The following is a 21,671-nucleotide window of genomic DNA, read 5'->3' as shown; positions in this document are numbered from 1 at the left end:
GTTCTTAGTTTTGAGTCCAGTGGCACCTTTATGACCAACAAAAGTTTATTCCAGGAATGAGCTCATACCTTGAATAAATTTTTGTTGGTTTTTGAAGGTGCCACTGGACTCAAAATTTGTTCTACTGTTTCAGACTAACACGGCTGCCCACGTGGATCTATGTTCTTAGTTTGCTGATAGAAAGTTATTGGCCCACAGGGAAAGCCCCTGTGGAATACTGATTTCCTGTTGGATGAGCGCTACAATGGATGAGAGATTAATCTATGGGGATTTGAATAGTAGCAAGCCCTACCATTCACACATGGCCCGTTTGCTGATGGACATGAGTGAAATAATAAACAGAAAACTGTAACAGTTTAAGGGACAAAGAAGAAATCCCAAGGACCAGACTGAAGATGCTGTCTGGTTAGTCCATTGGCTATTTCCTTTGTATTCCACCAGTACTAACAGATGAGGTGAGGCAGAAAGCAGTACATAGTCCCTGTTGCTGAGAAGTGATCCAGTCAGTGGATCTCTTACAAAGGCACCCACAGGCATTGAAAAGCAGTAGCAGAGGCAGGGGGTGTGGTACAGCACCATGCAGGCATCTGGCTGTGGATTAGCTATCTCTTCTCTCTTCCCCCATTGCAGATGGCTTGCCTCTGTCCAAATGATTCAAATATATCTCCAGGTCTGTGCATTGCACATGTGGATTCTTGATGTGTTTGTTTTATGTTGATTCCATCTTGGGCAATACATATGTTCATGTCTTTGGAATATGAAAAATGAGTGACATGCACTCATACTTTTCTGACTCATTGGAGAACCAATGACATTTAATGTCAGATGCTGATTGAAGTCAATGGCCTTAGAAGATAAGGTCACACTGTAAATGTAATATTCTGTGTATATTTGTATTTGTATAAGCCATGTCTTATTTTGTGCAGTTCAGAAACCTGCACTTGATTCAACTGAAGTTGATTCAGTAAAATGTTTCCTTATTTGTCTCATATTTGATTTGTTTTGGATTATCTATTTGCTTGATCTATCTATTTGCTAGATTATCTATTTGCTTGTTCTTAGCTCCAGCAGCACTGTCGATTTGCTCCTTTTGATCGTAGTTCCTTGAAACAACTGAGAAATTGTTGAAATGGTACAAGAACTGATATCACTAAGTCTCTTTGGTCACTGGGTTTGCAAGAATAATATTGTTTTGTCTCTTGTTTGCCAGATAGAAGACATAATTACAAGAATGCAGGATGACAAAACAGGAGGAGTCCCCATCCGAACTGTCAAAAGCTTCCTGTCAAAAATCCCCAGTGTTGTCACAGGTATGTGTGATGCTTGAACTATGGTATGTTGCCATTAATGTTCCTAGCCCAGGAACTAAGATCACAGGGAGAGACCGTCTTAACTGTCCCATCAACCAAAGAAGCTCGTCTTATGGGTATATTAGAGACGGCCTTTTCAGTGGCAGTCCGATGATTATGGAACAACCTCCCCAGGGAAGTGTGCCTGGGCCCCTTACTCTCGATCTTTCAGAGGTAGCTGAAGAGCATTTTGTTCATGATGGCATTTGATTAGTTCTTCTGCCTACTGGCACTTGATTTCAACTAGTGGTCTTTATGTATTTTATTATTATTTACATTGGAAGCTGCCTTGAGCTCCTATAAGGTACAAAGACAGCTAATTCATGTTTTAAACAAGCAAACAGATAAATGATAGCAATTGATAGACAGATGTGTTTGTCCCAGTTTATCTGGATGTTCTGAGTGGGAGCTGTGAGACTTCTGGGTTCTGAGCAAGACTTCAAGGGTACTGATATGGAGCAGAGGTTGTTCAGCTGTGGGAACAGGTTGCATGCATACATTGGTTTATTTAGGCCCCGTTCACATGGAGCATTTGCCGCGCTAAAGATACGGATGATAGGCGGATTTTCCGGGTGCGATCACACCGCAACATCTGGGAAGTGTAGTGCACCCGTGGCTAACCCGTGGCTTCGTGCTGAAGATACGGAGTAAAAAACTAGTACTTACGATGTACTAGTTTCTGGAAAACACGGGGCAAGGGCAGGCATCTGATCGCGTCCCATCCTAGTCCCATCCTAAACTGGTTAGGTTTTTTTTTAAGTCTTCACAGGATGCACACAAACGATCATGCGCATGCTCACCTTTTGGTGAGAAAAAAATATTCCTGTTTGCCACGGAAGTGGCGCCTGGCAATTGCTGGTGTGATCGCGCAGCGCCGCTTCTTTGCCGTGCTGCAGGATAGCCATGAGATCAGCACCTCACGCCCTAACCACGGGACCTCGACGGGACGCGTGATCGGGCGGCCGCGTGTTATTTTGCTCCAGGGCAAACAGCCACGCTCCCCCCCCCCGCATTTTCCAGCCCGTGTGGCCGGGGCCTTAGATATTTATACCCCTCTTTTCTTCCCAATGGGACTCCAAAGCAACTTAAAACTTCTCTGCTCCTCTTTTTTCCTTGCAACAGGACCCCAGTGAAGTAGGTTAGCCTGAAAATGTGTGACTGGCCCAAGGACACTGGCCCAGTAAGTTTCATGGCAGAGTGGATATTTGAGTGTGTTGCATAGCCCAGCGGTTTAACTACTACATTGCTGGCTCTCAAAGCAGGGCTAGGTGCTATAGGAAGAGATACTGATAATATCTGTGATTTATTACCAAAGTGCCAGGTGAGCTGAATGGCTTGTCAAAACATGTAAATGTATATAGTTGTTGCGTTTTACAGTTACTTGGATGAGGTACTGTATTCTGCAATAAAACAGAACCTCCTCTGTCTAGCAACCCCCAATGTTGGCAATAGAAATAAATTATGCTAATCAAAGTTGCATAAGTATTACCCTCTTGGCGTGTGGCTGTCCAGTGTCTTATTTTTGACACTGTGAATTCATGTGGAATGCCACATAAAGAGGTCTAATAATTTAATTTAATTTAAACTCAGGTAATGTTCAGAGAATGAATTCCTAGTCAATTATACTCTACAAGCTTTCCTTGCAATTGAGTGAATGACCATGAAGAACTCTGTGTGCACATTGGAACCCCTGCATAGCCACAGAGCTGTTAAATCAGTACTTTTGCAGCTTTGCTGCCCATCCGCACCAGATAATTTAAGAGAAGGAAAGAAGCTCAAAATCAGTGTTTAAGACCATGTTTTGTGCTCTACAGCACAGTTGCAGTCATGAAGATTTTCAGCTCTCCTGTGACTTCAACTGCATCTGCAGTCCCGAGATACTATGTAATATCATAAGCAGTTTGCAAGATGAGGCTTTCTGTGAAGAGAGTCTTTTGCCAAGAATTGGTTCTGTTTTAAAAAAAACACAACAGTGATGTGAGTCTAATGGCATGTTGGCAAACTTTATATTTGAAAGTTCCTGGGGAAAAACAACTGCTTCATTTCATTTGAAAATGTATCTCATGAACTCAAGGGCAGAAGACACAAGTCAAGTTGAGTTGATGTGTATTTAGCCAAGAAGAGGGATTGCTGGTTTCCTTCTTTAATATTCATAGGCTTGATTAAGCAGTCAGTCTTGCTGTCGTCAGGAGAACAAAGTAAAAAACCAAGATCACTTGTAAGCTGATTATATTGATCCTCATGCAAGACTCTGGTATTCTGAAAACTGGCCTCTTGCATTCATGTAGAGCAGTAGCTGCAATAGGACTTTCCCACTTTTAGATTAATAAATATTCTGTTGCATATTTTGTTATGTAGAGACAAGATTATGCCTTTCATGTTCTGCTCCTGATGTGGATGAGCACTTCCCCCTCCGCACTGGATGTACTTATGTGGGAAAATGTGGTACTTCCTGCTAGCACATATGATTGCCACGCAGAAGGTGACTGTGTCACTGTCACACATGGTATCCTCCATGCTGTGTTTGCTACAGCTGGTGGAGAAGAAAGAGGATGAATGTATGTGCATTCCAAATTGCTCTTTGTGTGTGTGTGTGGGGGGAGCAACCAAACAGCCCTCATTATTCTTAAATTGAACATTTTGTAAATGGGCTCTTGATCCAAACAACTCTCAGACCCTCTGCAAAGTCAGAGCAGAGAGGTGGCATATAAATGCCCTAAATAATTAAAATATTAGTGAATCTTTGATTTGTACCTGATAGTAAACCCTGGCTGGAGTTGTTGGGTTGCAGCTTGGAGAACCTGCTAGGCCTTTAGCGCTTCCAAGATGCCAAGGAAGTTGAAGCTGTGGCCCTCCTGTCCTGTTTCCTGGGTCCCACTGATCACCCTGATCCTTTGGTTTTCCAGCTTTATCACTGGCTCTACTCCTGTGCATTTAACATGACCCTGAAATACAGACATTGAGCCACTGAAACATCTCCCTTTCTCTTAGTTCCATGACTAGGAAAACCTTCATCTGGTTGCCCACCTTCTTTTTGAAGCGTCTGTGAGGCAAATCAAGGTCCATCTGTCAGGGGAAGAAGGCAACCATTAATACTGAGAAGGAAGGACTGCAGTAGTCTGCAAAAGAGACAGCAGACTGTGTACCCTGCTTCAGGAATGAAGGCTGAATTTTTCTGAGTGTGGGAAGTTATATTTCCTGATAAAATCTAGGGTGAAAGCAAAACAAAGGCTCCGGTCACACGGGCAGGAAACTGCGGGGGGGGGAAGCATGGCTGTTTGCCCTGGGGCAAACTAATGCGCCGTTAAGCGATCAGACCTCCTGTGGAGGTTCTGTGGAGGTACCGTGGAGGTTCCGTGGGTAGGGAGAGGTGCCGATCACAGGACACGCCTGCGCGCAACGAAGAAGCGCGCGGTGCGGCAAACTGCTTTTCTTTTTTGTGTACATGACAAATGCGCATGCTCCGTTGGGTGCATGTGCGCATCCACGGAGACTTGGGGGGGACCCCTTTTTTGCAAGGGGACAGGGGTGGGCGCCGAATGCCACCGGAAACGCGATCAGACGCCTGCCCTTGCCCCACAGTTTCCGGAAACTAGTACCTCCGAGGTACTAGTTTTTTGCTGCGTGTTTTCGGCGGGAAGCCTCGGTTGTGCCACGGAAGCGCTACGCTTCCCAGATGTGCCGGTGAGATCGCGCCCGGAAACTCCGCCTGTCTTCCATCTCTCTTGCGTGGCTAATGTTTCGTGTGACCGCAGCCAAAAGCTTGCTTGTATGGAGAGCTTCTTGCTACTGTTGACCCAAGGTATAACAATAGAAGGGGGTTGTTTTGCTTTTCTTCCTTTAGCAAACTTTGTTTACGTAATATATCTCTAAGGCTCCTCCATCACTGGCACCAACCCCTGGCCTTCCCCAGGGTCTCCCCAGGACTCAAAATAGGAAGGGGGGCGCAGGGTTGCACCACCCAGATCCTCCCTCTTTTTCCTGGGGCAATGTTCTTCCAAAGTATGGCACACTTCTCCTTCCTACTCCTCCCTAGCCTGCTTGTGGAGCCACTGTTTATGCTTCCTCTGCACCCAGCCAATCAGCCCCACCCTTATGGCCTGAGCCATTATCTGGGCCAGGGGTTGGAGCACTACTCCTCCCAGTCTCTTGCTCCATCCTTACTGGCTCTCCCCCTTTCTCTCACTTGCCAGTTCCCGGTGGCCCATCCCAGGTGCTTGTGTGGCTGGGCTCCTCCTGTGCCCCACCCAGGCCATCACAGTTGGGCTTCTGCTGGCTGCCTCTGTGCTCACAAGCTGGCCCAGTGGCCTCTGATGCTTGCTCTTCTCCGGAATCTTTCTCTGTTGTGCTGGCATCAGGAGATGATGTTAGCAGCCAACTCCTAAAGCTCTGAAGTCCAGGTGGGATGTCGCAAGGCCCATGCACAGTAACTAGAGCAACCTGCTGCCCAGGCCCTGTCCTGTGATTTCTGGCTGAGCCAATGGTGGCTGCCTGAGGTATGAGGGAAATGGGTGGGTCCCACTCAGCTCCTGCAGCATTGGGAAAAGTCCTCAACTTTGCCAGAGGCACCTCGGAAGTCCTGACTTTGCTGCAGCCACCTCGGCTGAGGACAAGCCAGGCTTTCTGTACCAGGATTTTAGGACTTAGAATGAATATACATTGACAGTGAAAAGGCTTTCTAAAAAGTGTTCAGCCAGTCGTTGCAATTAGTCCATTTTTATTTGAACCCATAGCAAAACATAAGAGTCTGGTGTGTCTTGTTGCCATACTAGCAGTAAGAAAGCCAATGCACCTGCCAGATTTCTGGAGAACCCTTACACTGTAATTGCTTCACAGAAGACTAAGTGAAAATCTTTCAAAGTATGCAAGATTTCGAATATATCATTGGCTGTTTGAGACTTTTTATTTGCCTTTGATTCTTCAGACAGCTTGGGGCTACATCAGGATGATTAGGTATCTTTTGGGTTTCTCAAAGCGGCTTGGGAGAAACAGATAGACAATGTGCTTGTATATAATTTGTACTTCCCCATCGGAGCATATATTTTCTCCAGTCCCACAAGGGAAATCATCAGGCTTCCTTGCACAGTTCATGTGACTATATATTAGCATCTGGATACACATTCACATCGACACTGCAGGGCTCATTCGTCTGGCTGGATGTGACCTTTGATGGTGATAGGGATGCATACCCTTCTCCAGAGCTCACTAGTTCTTACTTATGACTTGAGCTAGATCAGGACTGTTGATTTGAAAAGTGAAAAAGACAGAAAAGTGTGATGATTTTTTAAAAAAAATTCAACTGAATTTTAAAAATCAGCAGTGCATATTACGTGGTCCTTGTTACAGAAACATCTTTAAAGGGGTTTTCTTTCTCCTAAGGACTTATATTCCTTCCTCAACTTTTATTATGTTACACATACATAAATCTTATTGCCATCACTGATACTTTAACAGAACAATCCTAAGCAGATCTACTCAGTAGTGCTTACTGCCAGGAAAGTGTTTTTAGGATTGTACTTAGTAATAGTAATGGAGGATAGGAACTGCTTCAAACAAATATGGATATTGTGAGGCCTCAGAGGTATCATTAACATTCCTTCAGTTTGCCGTATATAAAGTGAATTACAGTAGTCCAGTCTGGGGGTGGTTGTTGCATGGATCAATGTGGCAAGACCTCTTTTTCAGGTGCCTGACCCCAGGATGGCTCGCTTAGCTGTCAACAGGGGAAGGGCCTTCTTAGTTGTGGCCCCTACCCTGTGGAATACACTCACAGATGACACCTGTGTCCTGCTGTACTTGTCTAGTTTCCACAGAGCATGCAAATCTGAATTATTTAGGCTGACCTTTGGGGTATGCTCAAAAGGTTACATTGTGTGCCAACAAGAAGAGGGAATATCATTATTCATACTAACCTCAGAGACTGAACCCTTGTGCAGGAATTTTAAAGTGTATAAATTCTAAGTGTGTAAATAGTAGCCGGACTGTGCCCACTGCCCTGCTCCTGGTCATCCACCTTTGCAGTGAAACATTGCAGAAAGCCTGGCAAAACCTATTAAAAACAGAGTTTCAGTCATGTGCAGAAAGCCTCTGTGTATTACTTTCTCACCTGCTTGCTTGTTTATCTTCCTACAAGTGGCTGTAGTGGCTACTCCAGGCAAATGACAGCAAGCAGTGACTTCCTTTTGAAGAAAAAAGAGGAGCAAAAAGAAGGGGTCTAACTGTGCTGGGAGAGGGATTGGTGATAAGATTTTCTGGAGCCCTGGCAGCTGCTTAATGGTGATGCCAGTCACTCATCAAATAGACCAGTTACTAACAGCATTCTCCAGTTTCATGGCTCTTCAGCATGGGAAATATATATAGAAAGGGGCAATCTCTATGGAACCCCTGTGAAGGTAGATTGGGAGGGGAGGAGTCCGTCTGTCATTTATCATCAGTACATTCTAGAACACTGGCTATTGGCCAAGTAAAGATGATGGACATGGGACAACAGCTCCAAATGGTAGCACTGTGATGAAATCTCCTTCCACTCCTCCATAGCAGAATATATGCTCATCATTATGCTGTGTATTTCCCTTCCTTCACCTGTGACAGCCCATGCTGTGCAGCAGAGGCTGGGGAAATTGTCAATGGAAGCTCTGTGCACTGTAATATTTCCTTGTACCCTAATTCCTTAATAAAGAAAATCTAAACCTAAATATCTATCTAAAAATGAACTGGCTATAAAAATATTTCCCCCCACATTTTTCTCGTTACTGCGCAGGATCAAATTGTTCCAGTGGCTTAGCATTGTGTTGTGGTCGTTAAATTCTGATTCGGATTCATTGTGAGGGGAAGACCGATAACCTCTTAGGGCCATTGCCTTCATGAAAGCTGTATTTTCTGATCCCAGTTCTCCCCAATGGAGAACCACAAACTACATCTTTCTTGAAATGTGCCCTTAATTGGCTCCCATGTGACAATGCTGGTATCAAGCCACTAGATTTACAATGGTGCATCCTGCAAGCGCTAGTTCCGTAAGGACAAGAATCTGCAGCAAGAGCAGGTGGGAAGGGGTACTCTGGTGGGTTTTGGAAACTGTAAGCTTTGAAGCTGAATGTGTAATAAAATATGTCAGAGATGAAGAAACATCTTGAGTGAATTGAAAATGTCTAAACCAAATTACTTAAACATTTCAGAAAATATTTCCTTGTGGAATTTCACTTTCCACTAAGACAAGTGTCAAAATATTGGCATCTCAGCTGGAAGCTTTCTTAGAAGATATGCCACAACTGCATTGAGGAGAACTGCCAGGAAGACAACATTTGGGTTTAAATTCCTTAATGGGAAAGAGATATGTGGGTGGTATCAACAGATGGGTTTAGCCCACAGTCCTCAACCCTATTTAGGCTGGCCCTGTCTCCTTGCTCTCAGTATGACTTGAAGAATAGCACTGCAAAGATTGTCAGCAGTTATTTCAGGGTTATCAATATTCAGTGGCCTAGAATACTTAATAGTTTGAGAATTGTATTCATGCCAGAACTTGGACTGCCCCCTCAAAGTTGTCCTGCGGTATGCCACAGAGATCAGCCTGGTAACCTGTGCTTTTTTAAGTGAAACTGGGGGGGGAGGTCATCTAAGCAAACTCTAAGCAAACATGTGACCACCACTGTCTGAAATGTGGCAGGTAAGCTATAAGATCTAGAACAGCCTTAGTAGTGCTACCGTAGTTGGAAGTCTAGTTCTAGTGGGATTCATCTAGAATGCTTTTGGGTGACATTTAGAATGGAAGCACCTGAAGCCTAATTTATTTCAGTAGGCATTTAGATGTATTGTATTTTAAATGAGAGAAATTGTAGCTTTCATTCTTGCCTGCATGTGGCCTACATTTTGGATTTGATATTTCTGCACTGTTTTTTTAAGGAGCTGTGCTATCTATTGTAAGCAGTTCACTTATACTAATGAGTATACTAATACTATACTTATACCAGACATATTATGAATACATACATACACGTCTAGTCCATACATATTATGAATACATACATACACGTCTGTGCTCTCCATCCTTTCCTCTGTGTACGTATTCGTGCATAAGAAGGTACAAGTGTATCTTTAGTAGGCAACAACAGAACACAGCAGTTGAGAAACTGTATTCCTGTCTTTCAGGCAGACTCTCTGTTATTCCCATGCCAAATCAAGTTGAGCAAAGCTCTCTCCATGTCCCATAAAGGTCTCCTTCTGATTTGTAAAATTCCCAGAGAAGGGACTATGGGCAGGAACTGTCAGGCACTGTATGGGGACTTGTGAAGTGTCCAATGGATATGAGGAGAAGGGCAGGGCTTCCTTGAGTTTTCTCAACCCAGGGTAAGACCGCTGGGCCTGTGTGAGTGCTTCTTAGCTCCTTACAGCAACAGGCAGGGCTCATCCAGGAGACATTCTGCACCAGATCCCTCCTGACATCAGTGAATGCTTTCCCCTCACTCCTGGACTCAAATAAAGAGAATATAATCCAAAGGACTCATAACCCTGAACAGGAATTCATGATTTTAAGATGAAATCTAGAACAGAGAAATTATGCTGCTGAGACCCCCATCCCAGCATTTTCTCAATTAAGGGAAACATTGCAGTACTAATTAAGGCTGAAGGCTCAGAATAATTTCTATTCCCATTTGCCTGCCCCCTACTTGTTTTTTGGAAATCTGCTAGAGGAGTTTAGCTAAGTAAAAGTCTTCACCTTATTTTGCCAAACCACACAGCAAATTTAATTTGCATCAGTTTTATTGGATTGCACTCTTATCATTACCTAAGGAGTCCTGCACTGAAATTCATTTTCAGGTTATACAGTGCTGTTTATTTTCATTTCTGTTTGTTTATTAGCATTTTCTGCCTCATCCAGAACACCTTGTTGGTTCATCTCAAAAAGTGAGCAGTGACTCATAAGAACATAAGAACATAAGAGATGCCAATGTTGGATCAGGCCAAAGGCCCATCCAGTCCAACACTCTGTATCACACAGTGGCCAGAAATACCAGTGCCATCAGGAGGTCCACCAGTGGGGCCAGGACATTAGAAGCCATCCCACTTCTACATTGAGACTCACGAAAGCTCATACCCTACCACAAATTTTGTTAGTCTTTAAGGTACTACTAGACTCTTACCCTTTTCTACCCCTACTCATCTTGATCTAGCTTGCTGGTTGTTACTTTTACCTATATATAGGAGTAAATAATGTATCGTTCTTGTGTGTGTGTGTGTGTGTGTGTGTGTGTGTGTGTGTGGTTTTATTCATTCTCTTTCTGTGGATTTGAAGATGCAAATAAATGGAAAAGAAAAGGAATGAAAAATAGTCAGATGAAACTTGGATGTTGATGACCCAGCAGAACAATGTATGTTTAGTATGCAGTGTAGCCACTCCTGCCCCAATTAAAAACCAGAAATGTGTTTATTAGCCAAACATTAAAAATGAAAGCATGTTATATATAGAAAAAAACTCCAACTGATGGCTGAAATTATGCTCTCTGGCAGTGTAGCAATCTTGAGGTCTTGATAGCTACTGATTAAAATTTAAAAATGCTAGAAAATTAAAAATACTCTCTAATATTTTTGTTACTGATAATTACCCTCTATTCACTAGCTACTAATGGAGCAATTAAGCCCTAGCAAAAGTGTGGCTGTTTTCACTGGTGTGACTGAAACTGAGCACACATACATCCACAGCATTTGTGTAAGGCTTTGAAACCTCTATTGAAAAGTCAATTGCCATAATATCATTGAGCTTTGAATGAAATCTTTTATCTCCAAATCAGTGCAGCTTCTGATCAAGTACAACAGCTGAGAGCTTTTTTCCCCAAGAGGCTCTTAAATCCACATTTGCATTGCGAGTGGAACCCAAACAGTCTCTTGCATTCACGAAACTCAGCCTTGATCCATTTTTATGCTCAGGAAAATATTTATTTCAAATATTCCTGCCTTGCCTTCTGCCTAAAGACAGCCAATGAGAATTTAAGGCAAATATAACAAAATGTAAAACCTGAAAAATTAAAACATGGTCAGACTGACCAGATGGACATGTAATCCAGAGCAGCAAACCCAGACCATCAGAATACCTGTGATCGCCAAGAGTAAGCAGGAAGTCAATAGCAGCAAATACTTTTAGCTGTGGGGCCCAAATTCTCTCCTACAGAATGTTACTTCGACTTGAAGCTGAAGTGCCATCTGAGAAGGTCCATGGTGGGCCTCTCTGGAGAGTTCCACAAATGTAGCAGTGCAACATTTTGGTTTCCCCTGCCAATGGTGTTGAGGTTAGACTTGGGATATGTGCTGGTAAGGATCTCCTCCACACTACCTCTTTCACAGAGCACACCGCTCTGAGTTAATACTTGCACTGTAGTGGTGGATACCTGGAAGAATGCCAGCTTGATTCTACCAGTGGATCAAACAGCTGAACTGACCTTTGTGGTATCTTTGTGAATTGTGAATTTCATCCATTTCAGCCTACCCAAGATCCTACAGTGTTATTGTATTGTGCTGGAAGTGAAGGACTGGACGCTGTCCCATGCCTCAGCCTCCAGACTGTGTGGCTAGATAGGCAGACCAAGCTTTCTTTCTGTGGTTACTCTTCTGCCTCTCTCCCTTTGATATGTAGAATGGGATTATGAGGGAGCAACTTCCTTCCTTCCATTCCATCCTCTCCCACAGCACTCTTCTCCTTGCATACACCAAGAGGGAGGACACGCTGTCTCAGTCTTGGCACCATGATGCAAATGGCTCTCTCACTACCATCCTTAGTAAGTTAGATTAGTATACTATCCCTGTCTCTAAGCTTTCCTATCTAGAATGTAGTTCCTAAATAGGCTATTATTAGTCTTCAAACTGAAGAGTGGCTCTGTGTAGTGTGGCCTTATGACACACTTCCGGTGATGTCAGGGGGTGTGGCCTTATGACACACTTCCGGTAATGTTAGGGGGTGTGGCATATGCTAATGAGTTATGCTAATGAGTTCCCCTAGCTCTTTTTCTATGAAACGACCCCTGTTTAAAGCACTCTGCTAAACTAATCAGTGGTAACTGGACTGACTATACCAGTTAATCCAACATATTGATGGTCAGTTAATTCAAGGTAAAAACAATATGGGTCATATTCTCAACAGTTTATGGCTGGCTTCTAGGTTTATTTGTGGGTTCAGCATTTCCTTCTTGTTTTTGTGTGCCTCGTTATGTAGGTGACAACTGTGTTGAGTGCACTATAGGCCTTACAGGGCAAGCAATGATCTTCATTGACAGAACATCTGGTAAAGCACCAGATGCTTTTTGAAATCACTCCAGAAGACTGGAAGTAATGGGTTTTTTTAAAAAAATCTGAGAATTAACTGTATGCAAAGTACTTTTTGTGGATATAATTCATCACAGAAGGTAAAAGAGTTATTTCAACTGACAGAAAGCAGTATTATCATTTCAATGTGCCCTGCATATTGTAATAATTAATGTATGCTGGACTCTAATGTATCTTTGTGATAGTATTCTCAAGTGCATAAACAAGCTGCAGAGAGCGAATGAGGCCTTCTTTGATTAAGCATTGCTGTTATGTAATGCAGTCTGAAGAGACAATTGTTTGTGTCTTATCAATGATCTATTTGAGCAAAAGTCCTTTAAAAGGGAGAGGCTCCATCCGGTTGAGATGATTTTCTATGCCTTCCTAATTGTTCAGTTGTTGCAACAGTTACAATTACTCTAGTCTGTTTCAAAGGGAGGGTAAAAAGGCAAAAGGCAAATTACAGTACAACCCTATGCAGTTACTCCATTCTAAGTCTGTTGAAGTCATGGGATCACACTGTTAGTATCTTGCTTACAACTCCTATTAAAGGCAGTCTGATCACTTAATGACTTCCTTGGGGAAACATTTGTCCACTGATGCCCTCACAAATCTCAAAATATTCCACTCCTTGCCACTGTACATTTCTCCCTGCTCTGTGGGGGCCACTGCAGGAGGCCATCTGCTTTTACAAAGTATTTATAACGTGTTTTATTCCCATAACACCACCCTCAGGATGCCATAAACAATGTGTATGTATGCAGTTATGACACTTTGAAATGAGGATTTCCTGCTGCTGTTTTGTAAACAGCAGGGAAGTTTCAAATAAGCTGTGTGTGTGTGTAGAAAAATATCTAACTAGATATATTTATAGTGCCTTGTGATATAGTGCCTGTGGAAAGGGTTTTATCAGCACAAGTACTGATGGGCGTGTGATTGATATGTTGCTAAACCAAAAGGGAGATATGCACATCAGCACATAGGCATATTGCCAAAACCTTCACATTGTGTTATCATGTCAGTGCATAAGACACATCGAAAGTGTAAACGAACATGACATGTTTGGAGTGCAAAGCAGTAGCGAGGAGATTCAAAGTGTCTAGAAAGAATATTCAAACACGTCTAAGAATGACCTAAAACCAGAGGGCTTCTGGATAAACATGGGGGTAAATCCAGTGATCAGTCTGCACAAGGACAGTGGATCTTCCCCACATTCCTGTCTCCCCAGCAATTCCTGGAGTCATGGGATCAGAGATCTGCTTGCCCTATAAGGGCCTAGGATTCCCTAAATACAGTGGACGCCATCTTAATGAGGCACATAGAAGCTAATTGCCATGGGAGGATTATGCTGAGGATGGGGCAAGGAGTGAAATCCCCCTTTCTTCCATCCATGCAGCTTTGTTGGCAGAAGAGAGAAGATCAGTTTCAACCTCCGCATTCCCTCCACACTGCAACGCCTTGACCCATACCCAGATCCCATGATCGTGGGAATGAACTTTTCCAGGACTGCATGCAACTGCTGACAGATTTCTAGATCAAACCCATGACCTGATCTTGCTTTCTGTGTTTCAGAAATTTGTACAGCTGGATCCTATTAGAAAAGAAGACAGATTTCCTACAGCAATTTCAATATCCAGATGCAATATACAAACTGTTGAACTCAATGCTAATTTCAAGAAATCTGGATTGTACCCTCTGTTTCTAACCATTCCATCATCAAAGCCAGCTTGTAGAAGCTTCTAATTCAAGTGGGCATTTTGCAGAGAGAAGTTGGAAAGTACTCATAAATATGGGGGAAAGAAGTAGTAAATATTTCCTTGATGCTGTGGGACAGGTGTATGAATTGGCAGAGAATCACTGAGATGACAAGCAAAGGTCCAAATGACAGGTGACAGTTTTATTAAAACACAATTGATATGGATCACAAGGATAAATCCATATATAAGAACATATAATCTGTATATATTGCCAGACAGTTTGTTATCCTACTGATTGTATACAGAGCTGAGTGTTACCGTATTGTTAGCGATAATATGTCAATCTGTATATGTTAATGAATTAGTGGACTTCAAGGATTTTGCCATCTGGTTATTCAGCAGAGCAATGTGCAGTAACTCTGGCATACTAGCCATTTGAAAACCCAGACTAGCTACTATTAACTCACCACCATTCAAATGTATCAAAAGAGTTCTTATCCATTAGTCATAAATGGTATGCTTGCTCCTTCATTCAGAGGTAACGTTTAGGTTTTTGACCATTCAAATATGACATATTTTCTTTGTACACCCCTGTAGCAGGTTTTTAATTGTAGCTTTTAAAAGCAGGAGTCTGGCATCAAATTGTAGTTACAAATAACCATTCAAAACTAAGAACTTTGGGAAGTGGTGCTGCTGTCTTCAAAGGCAGCCCAATGTAGAATACCTGGGGTACTGGAACAGCCTGTTTTTCAGCCAGCAAGGCAGGGTACATACAACCATAGAATCATAGAGCTGGAAGAGGCTATACAGGCCAACTAGTCAACCCCCCCCCCAATGCAGGATCAGCCTAAAGCACCCCTGACAAGTGTTTGTCCAGCCAATACTTGAAGACTGCCAATGAAGGGGAGCTCACCAACTTCCTGGGCAGCCATTTCCACTATTGAACAACTCTTACTGTGAAAAAAATCCCAATATCCAGCTGGTATCTTTCCACCTGTAATTTAAACCTATTATTGTGAGTCCTATCCTCTGCTGCCAACAGGAACAGCTACCTGCCCTCCTCTAAGTGACAGCCTTTCAGATACTTACAGAGAACAGTCATGTTCCCCCCTCAACCTCCTCATCTCCAGACTGAACATTTCCAAGTCCCTCAGCCTTTCCTCATGGGGCTTGGTCTCCAGGCCCCCCAGTCATCCTCATCACTCTCCTCTGCACCCACTCCGTTCTGTCCACATCCTTTTTGAAGTGAGGCCTCCAGAACTACACACAGTACTCCAAGTGTGGCCCGACCAATGTGGTGTACTCCAGGAGTATGACATTTTGCAATGTGGACATTATTCCTATGTTGATACACTTCAAAACTGCATTAGCCTTTTTTTGCTGCTGCATCACACTGACTGCTCGTATTTAGCTTACAATCCACCTACACCTCAAGATCTTGTTCACACACACTGCTACCCACAGGTATGTCCCCCCAGCCAGTATGCATGCTTCCCATTTTTATTATCCAGGTGTAGAACTCTCTACTTATCCTTGCAGAATTGCATCTTGTTCACATCAGTCCACTTTTCCATCGTGTTAAGATCGCATTGAATTCTATGTCTTCCAGGGTGTTCGCTACTCATCCCAATTTGGTGTCATCTGCAAATTTACTAAGTAGTCCATCCACCCCCTCATCCAGATCATTTATAAAAATATTGAAAAGTACTGGGGCCAGAACCAAACCCTGTGGCATCCCACTGGACACCTCCCTCCAATCAGCTGAAATGCCATTGACAGCTACTCTTTAAGTTATCCTTCCTCCCTTTTTTGAAGATTCGGATAACAATCACCCTCCTCCAGTCTTGTGGCATGTCTCCCATCCTCCAAGAGACCTTGAAGATGATGGACAAAGGCTCTGCAAGCTCTCACAAAAGTTCTTAGTGCACTGTCGGGTGCACACCATCTGGCCCGGGGGATTTGTACTCATCTAATACAATCAGGTGCCTCTCAACAGCCTGTCCATGTCAACTAGCAACCTCGACACCATGCCTTGCCTGCTATGATTTCTAGATAAGCCTGTTCTCTTTTTCAGTGAAAAAACTGAGGCAAAATAGGCATTGAGCCTTTCTGCTTTCTTGCTGTCCTCTGTCCGAGTTTCTCTTTTTTCACCCTACAGTGGGCCTATCACCTGTTTTACCTTGCATTTGGTCTTCACATATCTGAAGAAGCTTTTCTTGTTGTAGTGATTCTCCTTGGCCAACCTCAGCTCACTTTGCATTTTGGTGTCTCTGATGTCTGACCTATGTTCAGTTTTCTTCCTTAGCTCATCTTGGAGTTCCCTGTTCATCCATATTGGCTTCTTGGATCCCCTGTTTGTGTCTTGTTGGAACAGCAGTGGATTGAGCTTGCAAAGAGGTCTTCTTTTAGGAGAGCCCACCATTCACTTGCTCCTTTTCCTTCCAGCATTCTTGCCCATGGAATGACTCTCATCATGCCTCTGAGTTCATTAAAGTCTGCTCTACTAATATCTAACATACACATTTGTTTATGAACTTCCTTGGCTGTCCCACAGCAAAAGGAATTCCAAGAGGAAATAGTCACTTCCCTAAGGTCTCCATCACCTTCACCCCATCTACTAACTCTTGGTTAATATTAAGTAAAGTATTGCCGAGCTCCTTGTAGCTTCCTCCACCATTTGAAAAAGGAATTGTTGGGCAGGCAGGTCAGGAAGCTGCATGACTCTGGACGCTTAGCAGAGTTTGTCTCCCAATAGAAGTCACCCATTAACAACAAGGGCATGTTGCTTCAATATACTGTCAAGCTGCTCAAGAAGGGCAGCACCTACCTCCTTACCTGGTCAGGCAGTCTGTAGCAGACTCCAGCCACAATATTGTTCGTTCTTCCTTCCCTTATCCTCACCCAGATACTTTCCACTCTGCTTTCACCAACCTCCTCCAGTATTTCCTGATAAGCAAACCCTCTCCTCACATACAGCGCCACTCTGCCTCCTCTTTCAGTTTTTCTTGAAAAGCTCATATCCATCCACTACTACGTTTCAGCCGTGGGAATCATCCCACCAAGTCTCTGTAATGCCTACTAAATCATATCCTTCTGTCTGCATTAGAAGCTCAAGGCCTTCCTTCTTATTTCCCAGGCTTTGGGCACTGGTACTTAGGCACCTGAATCCCCACACCTTTGGCTCCATTTGACCTGGCCATCCCAGGTGGGTTTCTGCTGTTTGATTGCCTTTATTGAAATCTCTGTTTGGTTGTTTCTTTCCCCTTTGTGGTGTCAGTTTAAAGCCCTCTTGATGAATCCCCATGTTCCTGTGACACATATTCTTCCCCAACTATGATAGGTGAAGTACATTGCGTGCTAGTAGGCCATCTTTCAGACAACCTAGCCTGTGGTCCCAGAATCCAAATGTTTCCTTCCAGCACCATCAATGCAGCCAGTGGTTCGCCTCCATTATTTTCTGTTCCCATCACATTCCTCTTCCTCTGAGGGGAAGGATCGAAGAGAATACCACTGGTGCCCCCATTCTCTTCAGCTTTCTCCAGAGAACTTCATAGCCTTAATACTCATGATGGTGCTCATGGCTGTGTTGTTTGTTCCCATGTGGACCATCACAAATGGGTAATGATCTGTAGGTTTGATCAATTTGGGCATCTGGTCTGCAATATCTTTAACCTTTGCCCTGGCAAGCAACACACCTCTCAGTTTGGGGGGGGGGGAGATCAGGCCTGGACATATTATGTTCCATACCCCTCAGCAGAGAGGCACTGATGACTAATATTTTCTTTTTCCTTCCAGTGCCATTTCTCTGTGTCCCCATGCCCTCCTCACTCTGTCTTTCATGTCCTTGTGGTACATGAATATCCCTAAGCTCTTAACCTGCTCTGAAAATGCCAACTCAACTCTTCTACATCCAAAGCAAATGGATTAATTCCCTCCAAAGCATCAGCCTTCCTGACCAGCATTACTTCCATATCCTCTGGGGTTTTTTCAGCTTGTGGTGCCTTAGCCACTTGACCATACAGCCTCAAAGCACTGGTTCAGAGCTGAGAGGAACACATCTGGAGACATCGATAATGAAATGCAGAGCTGGGTGTCCTCTGCATATTCATGACATCCTACCTCAAAGCTCTGCACAGTCTCATTCAGTGGCCACATATAAATATTGGAGAGCATGGGTGACAGAGTGGAGTCCTGAGGCACCCCACAGGACAGATCCCAGCCTGTTGATTCTGCTTCTGCGGTAGAAACCACCAAAGAAAATTAATTATTGTGTACTTAATTTTGACACGTCAGATCTGTATTACACTATGTCTCCATTTAGTCTGTATATATCCAGTATGACTTTGTTGATGTCACTCCACAGCTTTTTAAAAAATAGAGAACTAAAGCTTTAGACTGCTCCTTAAAATAGCAAGTTCCCATCTCTGGCACTGAAGCAAGATGCTCTAAACTAAACCCCCAAATCCCCATCAAATTGCTCCAGGTAAGCCCAAAGTATTTGCTACAATCATTTATTTCCAGAACTACAACGTACAGTGTGTAGTATTTATTCATTACCTATAAAGCTTCTTCATAAAATACCCACACAATATATAATAAAGCAAATAATTAAAGCAGCCTTTCTTTTAACAATAAAACATACTTCCTGGCATTTAAACCATTTAAAAAATCAAGCTAACATCTATTTTATTTATTTTTTTATTTTCATTACATTTATACCCCACCCTTCCCGCGAAGTGATTTAAAATTGTTTTAAAAATCATGCCATTGATTTATTTAAAAATAATAACAATAATACTATTATTAGTCGTGGTCTCTGCCTGTGGCACCTGAAGGGCCATGCAGTCAAAATATTTAAAATGATGCAACAGTCTTAGCCACCATCTATCAGGGCTCAGCCTAGCGGCCATCACCCAACTCAGGTAGTCCTTTGGTAGTCCTTTTGCTAGACAACCACACAACTATATTGCTAAGCTTTCCAGGCGTCCGTTTCTGTAAAGCAAAGCTATGGAGGGGAGCAGAGGTGGACTAGGGGGCCAAATCAGGCCTGGAAAGGGGTCTCAGCCCCCCTCCCCTGTCATGTCCCCTGATGGAGGAGGAAATGCTGGGGAGAGGCCCAGGGGCAATCACTGGAGACTCACTGCACACATCACTTGGCCTGGCACAGCCCGATAGCCACCATCCAACAGGGCTCAGCCTGGCAGCCATCACACAACTCAGGCAGATTTTTCTTAAGGGCAGGCAGCCATGGGGACGGAAGGAGGGAAAGCTGAAGACAGGGGAGCATATAAAGGAAGCTTGGCTAGTGGGTGAGAAGAAGAGAAGAAAGCAGAAAAAGGCCATGGGTGTGTGTGCGCCAGGATAAAGAAAGAGAAAATAACCTCTGAGCAATAAGGACAAATGCCCTCTGCAAGTCCTTGTGGGTAATACCTTATAATATCTGTTCTGCAGGGCTGGGGATTTATTCATATAAATATACAGAAATGTGGGGTGGGGGGAGGCTAACGAGTTGGCTGAGCTAGCCAGCTTTTTTTACCCCAGCCTTTGGAGCCCCTTGAGCACATGTATTCTTTTCCTAGATTAACCTTCTGTTGAGTCGCCTATTCTGTGATCTCATGTCTGCAATAGCCTTTGAGCAAGTCTGAACTTTCAGTCTTTGCAACAAAATGTCTGTTGCTCTTCTCGCTGCAAAATGACTTTTCTCTGTGGATTACTGTAAATAGACATTTGATCAATTTCAGATCAGCTTTGCTCAAGATGAAAGGTTAAGTAGCATTCCAAATTGTTAATGATTGCTAATTCAAAATCAGTGTGTCCACTCCAGATGCTGGCAATCTTCCCACAGCCATCCTACACTGCATATATATTTTTTCAAAATAAGCAAGTGTGGATGGTTCACAGACCCATGGTTGTTTTTGCTATTTTCTGTACAACAGTGCCATCAGGTGGCCAAAGAGCTGGACTGTTTTTGAAGATAATATGTTTATCTGTTTTAAAAAGATATTTCTTGTGTAGTAAGAATAGAGAACTAGAATTTTAAAATATTTTTTTAAATTGATGTCTATTTCCAAGTTGCAGTTTTGCTCCTTTTACCTGTTACCTGCTGTCATGGTTTGTTTGTTTTTTAGCTTCTGTATCATCATATGGGGGCCGCAGTGGCTCAGAGGTTAAGATGCTGAGCTGCAGACTGGAAGGTCTGTAGGTTGGCAGTTCGAGACCCTAGTGCCGCATGACGGAGTAAGCTCCCATCTCTGGCCCCAGCTCCTGCCAACCTAGCAGTTCAAAAGCAAGAAATTGCAAGTAGATCAATAGGTACCGCTTCGGTGGGAAGGTAACAGCATTCTGTGCGCCTCGGTGTTTAGTCATGCCAGCCACATGACCATGGAAACATCTTCGGACAACGCTGGCTCTTCGGCTTGGAAACAGAGATGAGCACCGCCCCCTAGAGTTGGATTCAACTAGTTTTCGAGCAAGGGAAACCTTTACCTTTACTATCATATCATATATACAAGGAATTTGTATGTAAAGTACCATTAAGTCACAGCCAATTCATGGCGACCCAAGCAAGGGGCATTCAAGGCAAGTGAGAAATGGGTGTTTATTTGCCATTGCCTTACACTGATATACAGGGAGGCTTCTCCGTTAAGACTGTGGGAGCTGCTTGCATAAGAAAGAAAAAGGTGGAAAACACAGTTCAAAGCGCTGTGTGCTAATAGTCATTGTGCTGAACAGTGGATCTATCTTCCCTGCTGCTATTATTCTTCTATTTCATTAAAATGTTATGCTGGTAGGGTTCAAATTTTCAGGGGCTTCCATCCAGAATTTAAGTGTTCTTGGTTCTTTGCTTGAATGTCACACACAGCTACTACTTAAAAATGTACTGGTGACTGGAGTCCTAGGGATGAAGTGCATCCCTCAAAAACTTCTCATCTGGGCTTCCGGTCCGGCTTCCGCGAATGGCGGACGCATCCTCGGGGCACTTCCAAGGGCGTCTTGCCCGCCCGCGGCCGAGGGGGGATCCGCGCAAGCGGAGCCCCGGACGAGCCCCAGAAGGGGCTCCGACTCGGGGCGCGCGAGGGGTAAAGCCTCTTTCTCAACCGGAAGGTCAGAAATTGAGGCTCCCCTCATGCCCTAATGAACGCCGCGTTCGCGGCCCCGCACGGGGCTTAGCGGAGCCGCCAGACGCCACCTGAGTGATGAAGCGTAAAATCGATGAACTGAAAAGGAGCGGCTGAAACTGTGAGTTGTCAGTCGATATAATGAAAAGAAACTAAGCGTGTTTCTCCCCCCCCCCCAAGCGAAAGAGGAGATACTCCGGTACTCCCGTTTAAAAGAG

General features: G+C 43.7%; 1 protein-coding gene across 1 annotated transcript in view; it reads left to right on the top strand.

The window, feature by feature from the left end:
- Nucleotides 1-1,216: 1,216 nt before the first annotated feature.
- The window catches only part of RGS6 (regulator of G-protein signaling 6), a 130,772-nt gene continuing 110,317 nt past the window's right edge, over nt 1,217-21,671 (top strand). Inside the window, exon 1 of the mRNA XM_015420041.1 lies at nt 1,217-1,310. Coding sequence (XP_015275527.1) covers nt 1,232-1,310 — 79 coding nt within the window. The 5' untranslated portion in view covers nt 1,217-1,231. The remainder of the gene's footprint in view (nt 1,311-21,671) is intronic.

The sequence above is a fragment of the Gekko japonicus genome, unplaced genomic scaffold (assembly GCF_001447785.1).
Source record: "Gekko japonicus isolate JY-2015 unplaced genomic scaffold, Gekko_japonicus_V1.1 scaffold27, whole genome shotgun sequence".
Taxonomy (NCBI): domain Eukaryota; kingdom Metazoa; phylum Chordata; class Lepidosauria; order Squamata; family Gekkonidae; genus Gekko; species Gekko japonicus.
The sequence above is the reverse complement of the archived record's forward strand: the minus strand, read 5'-3'. Positions and strand labels throughout refer to the sequence as shown.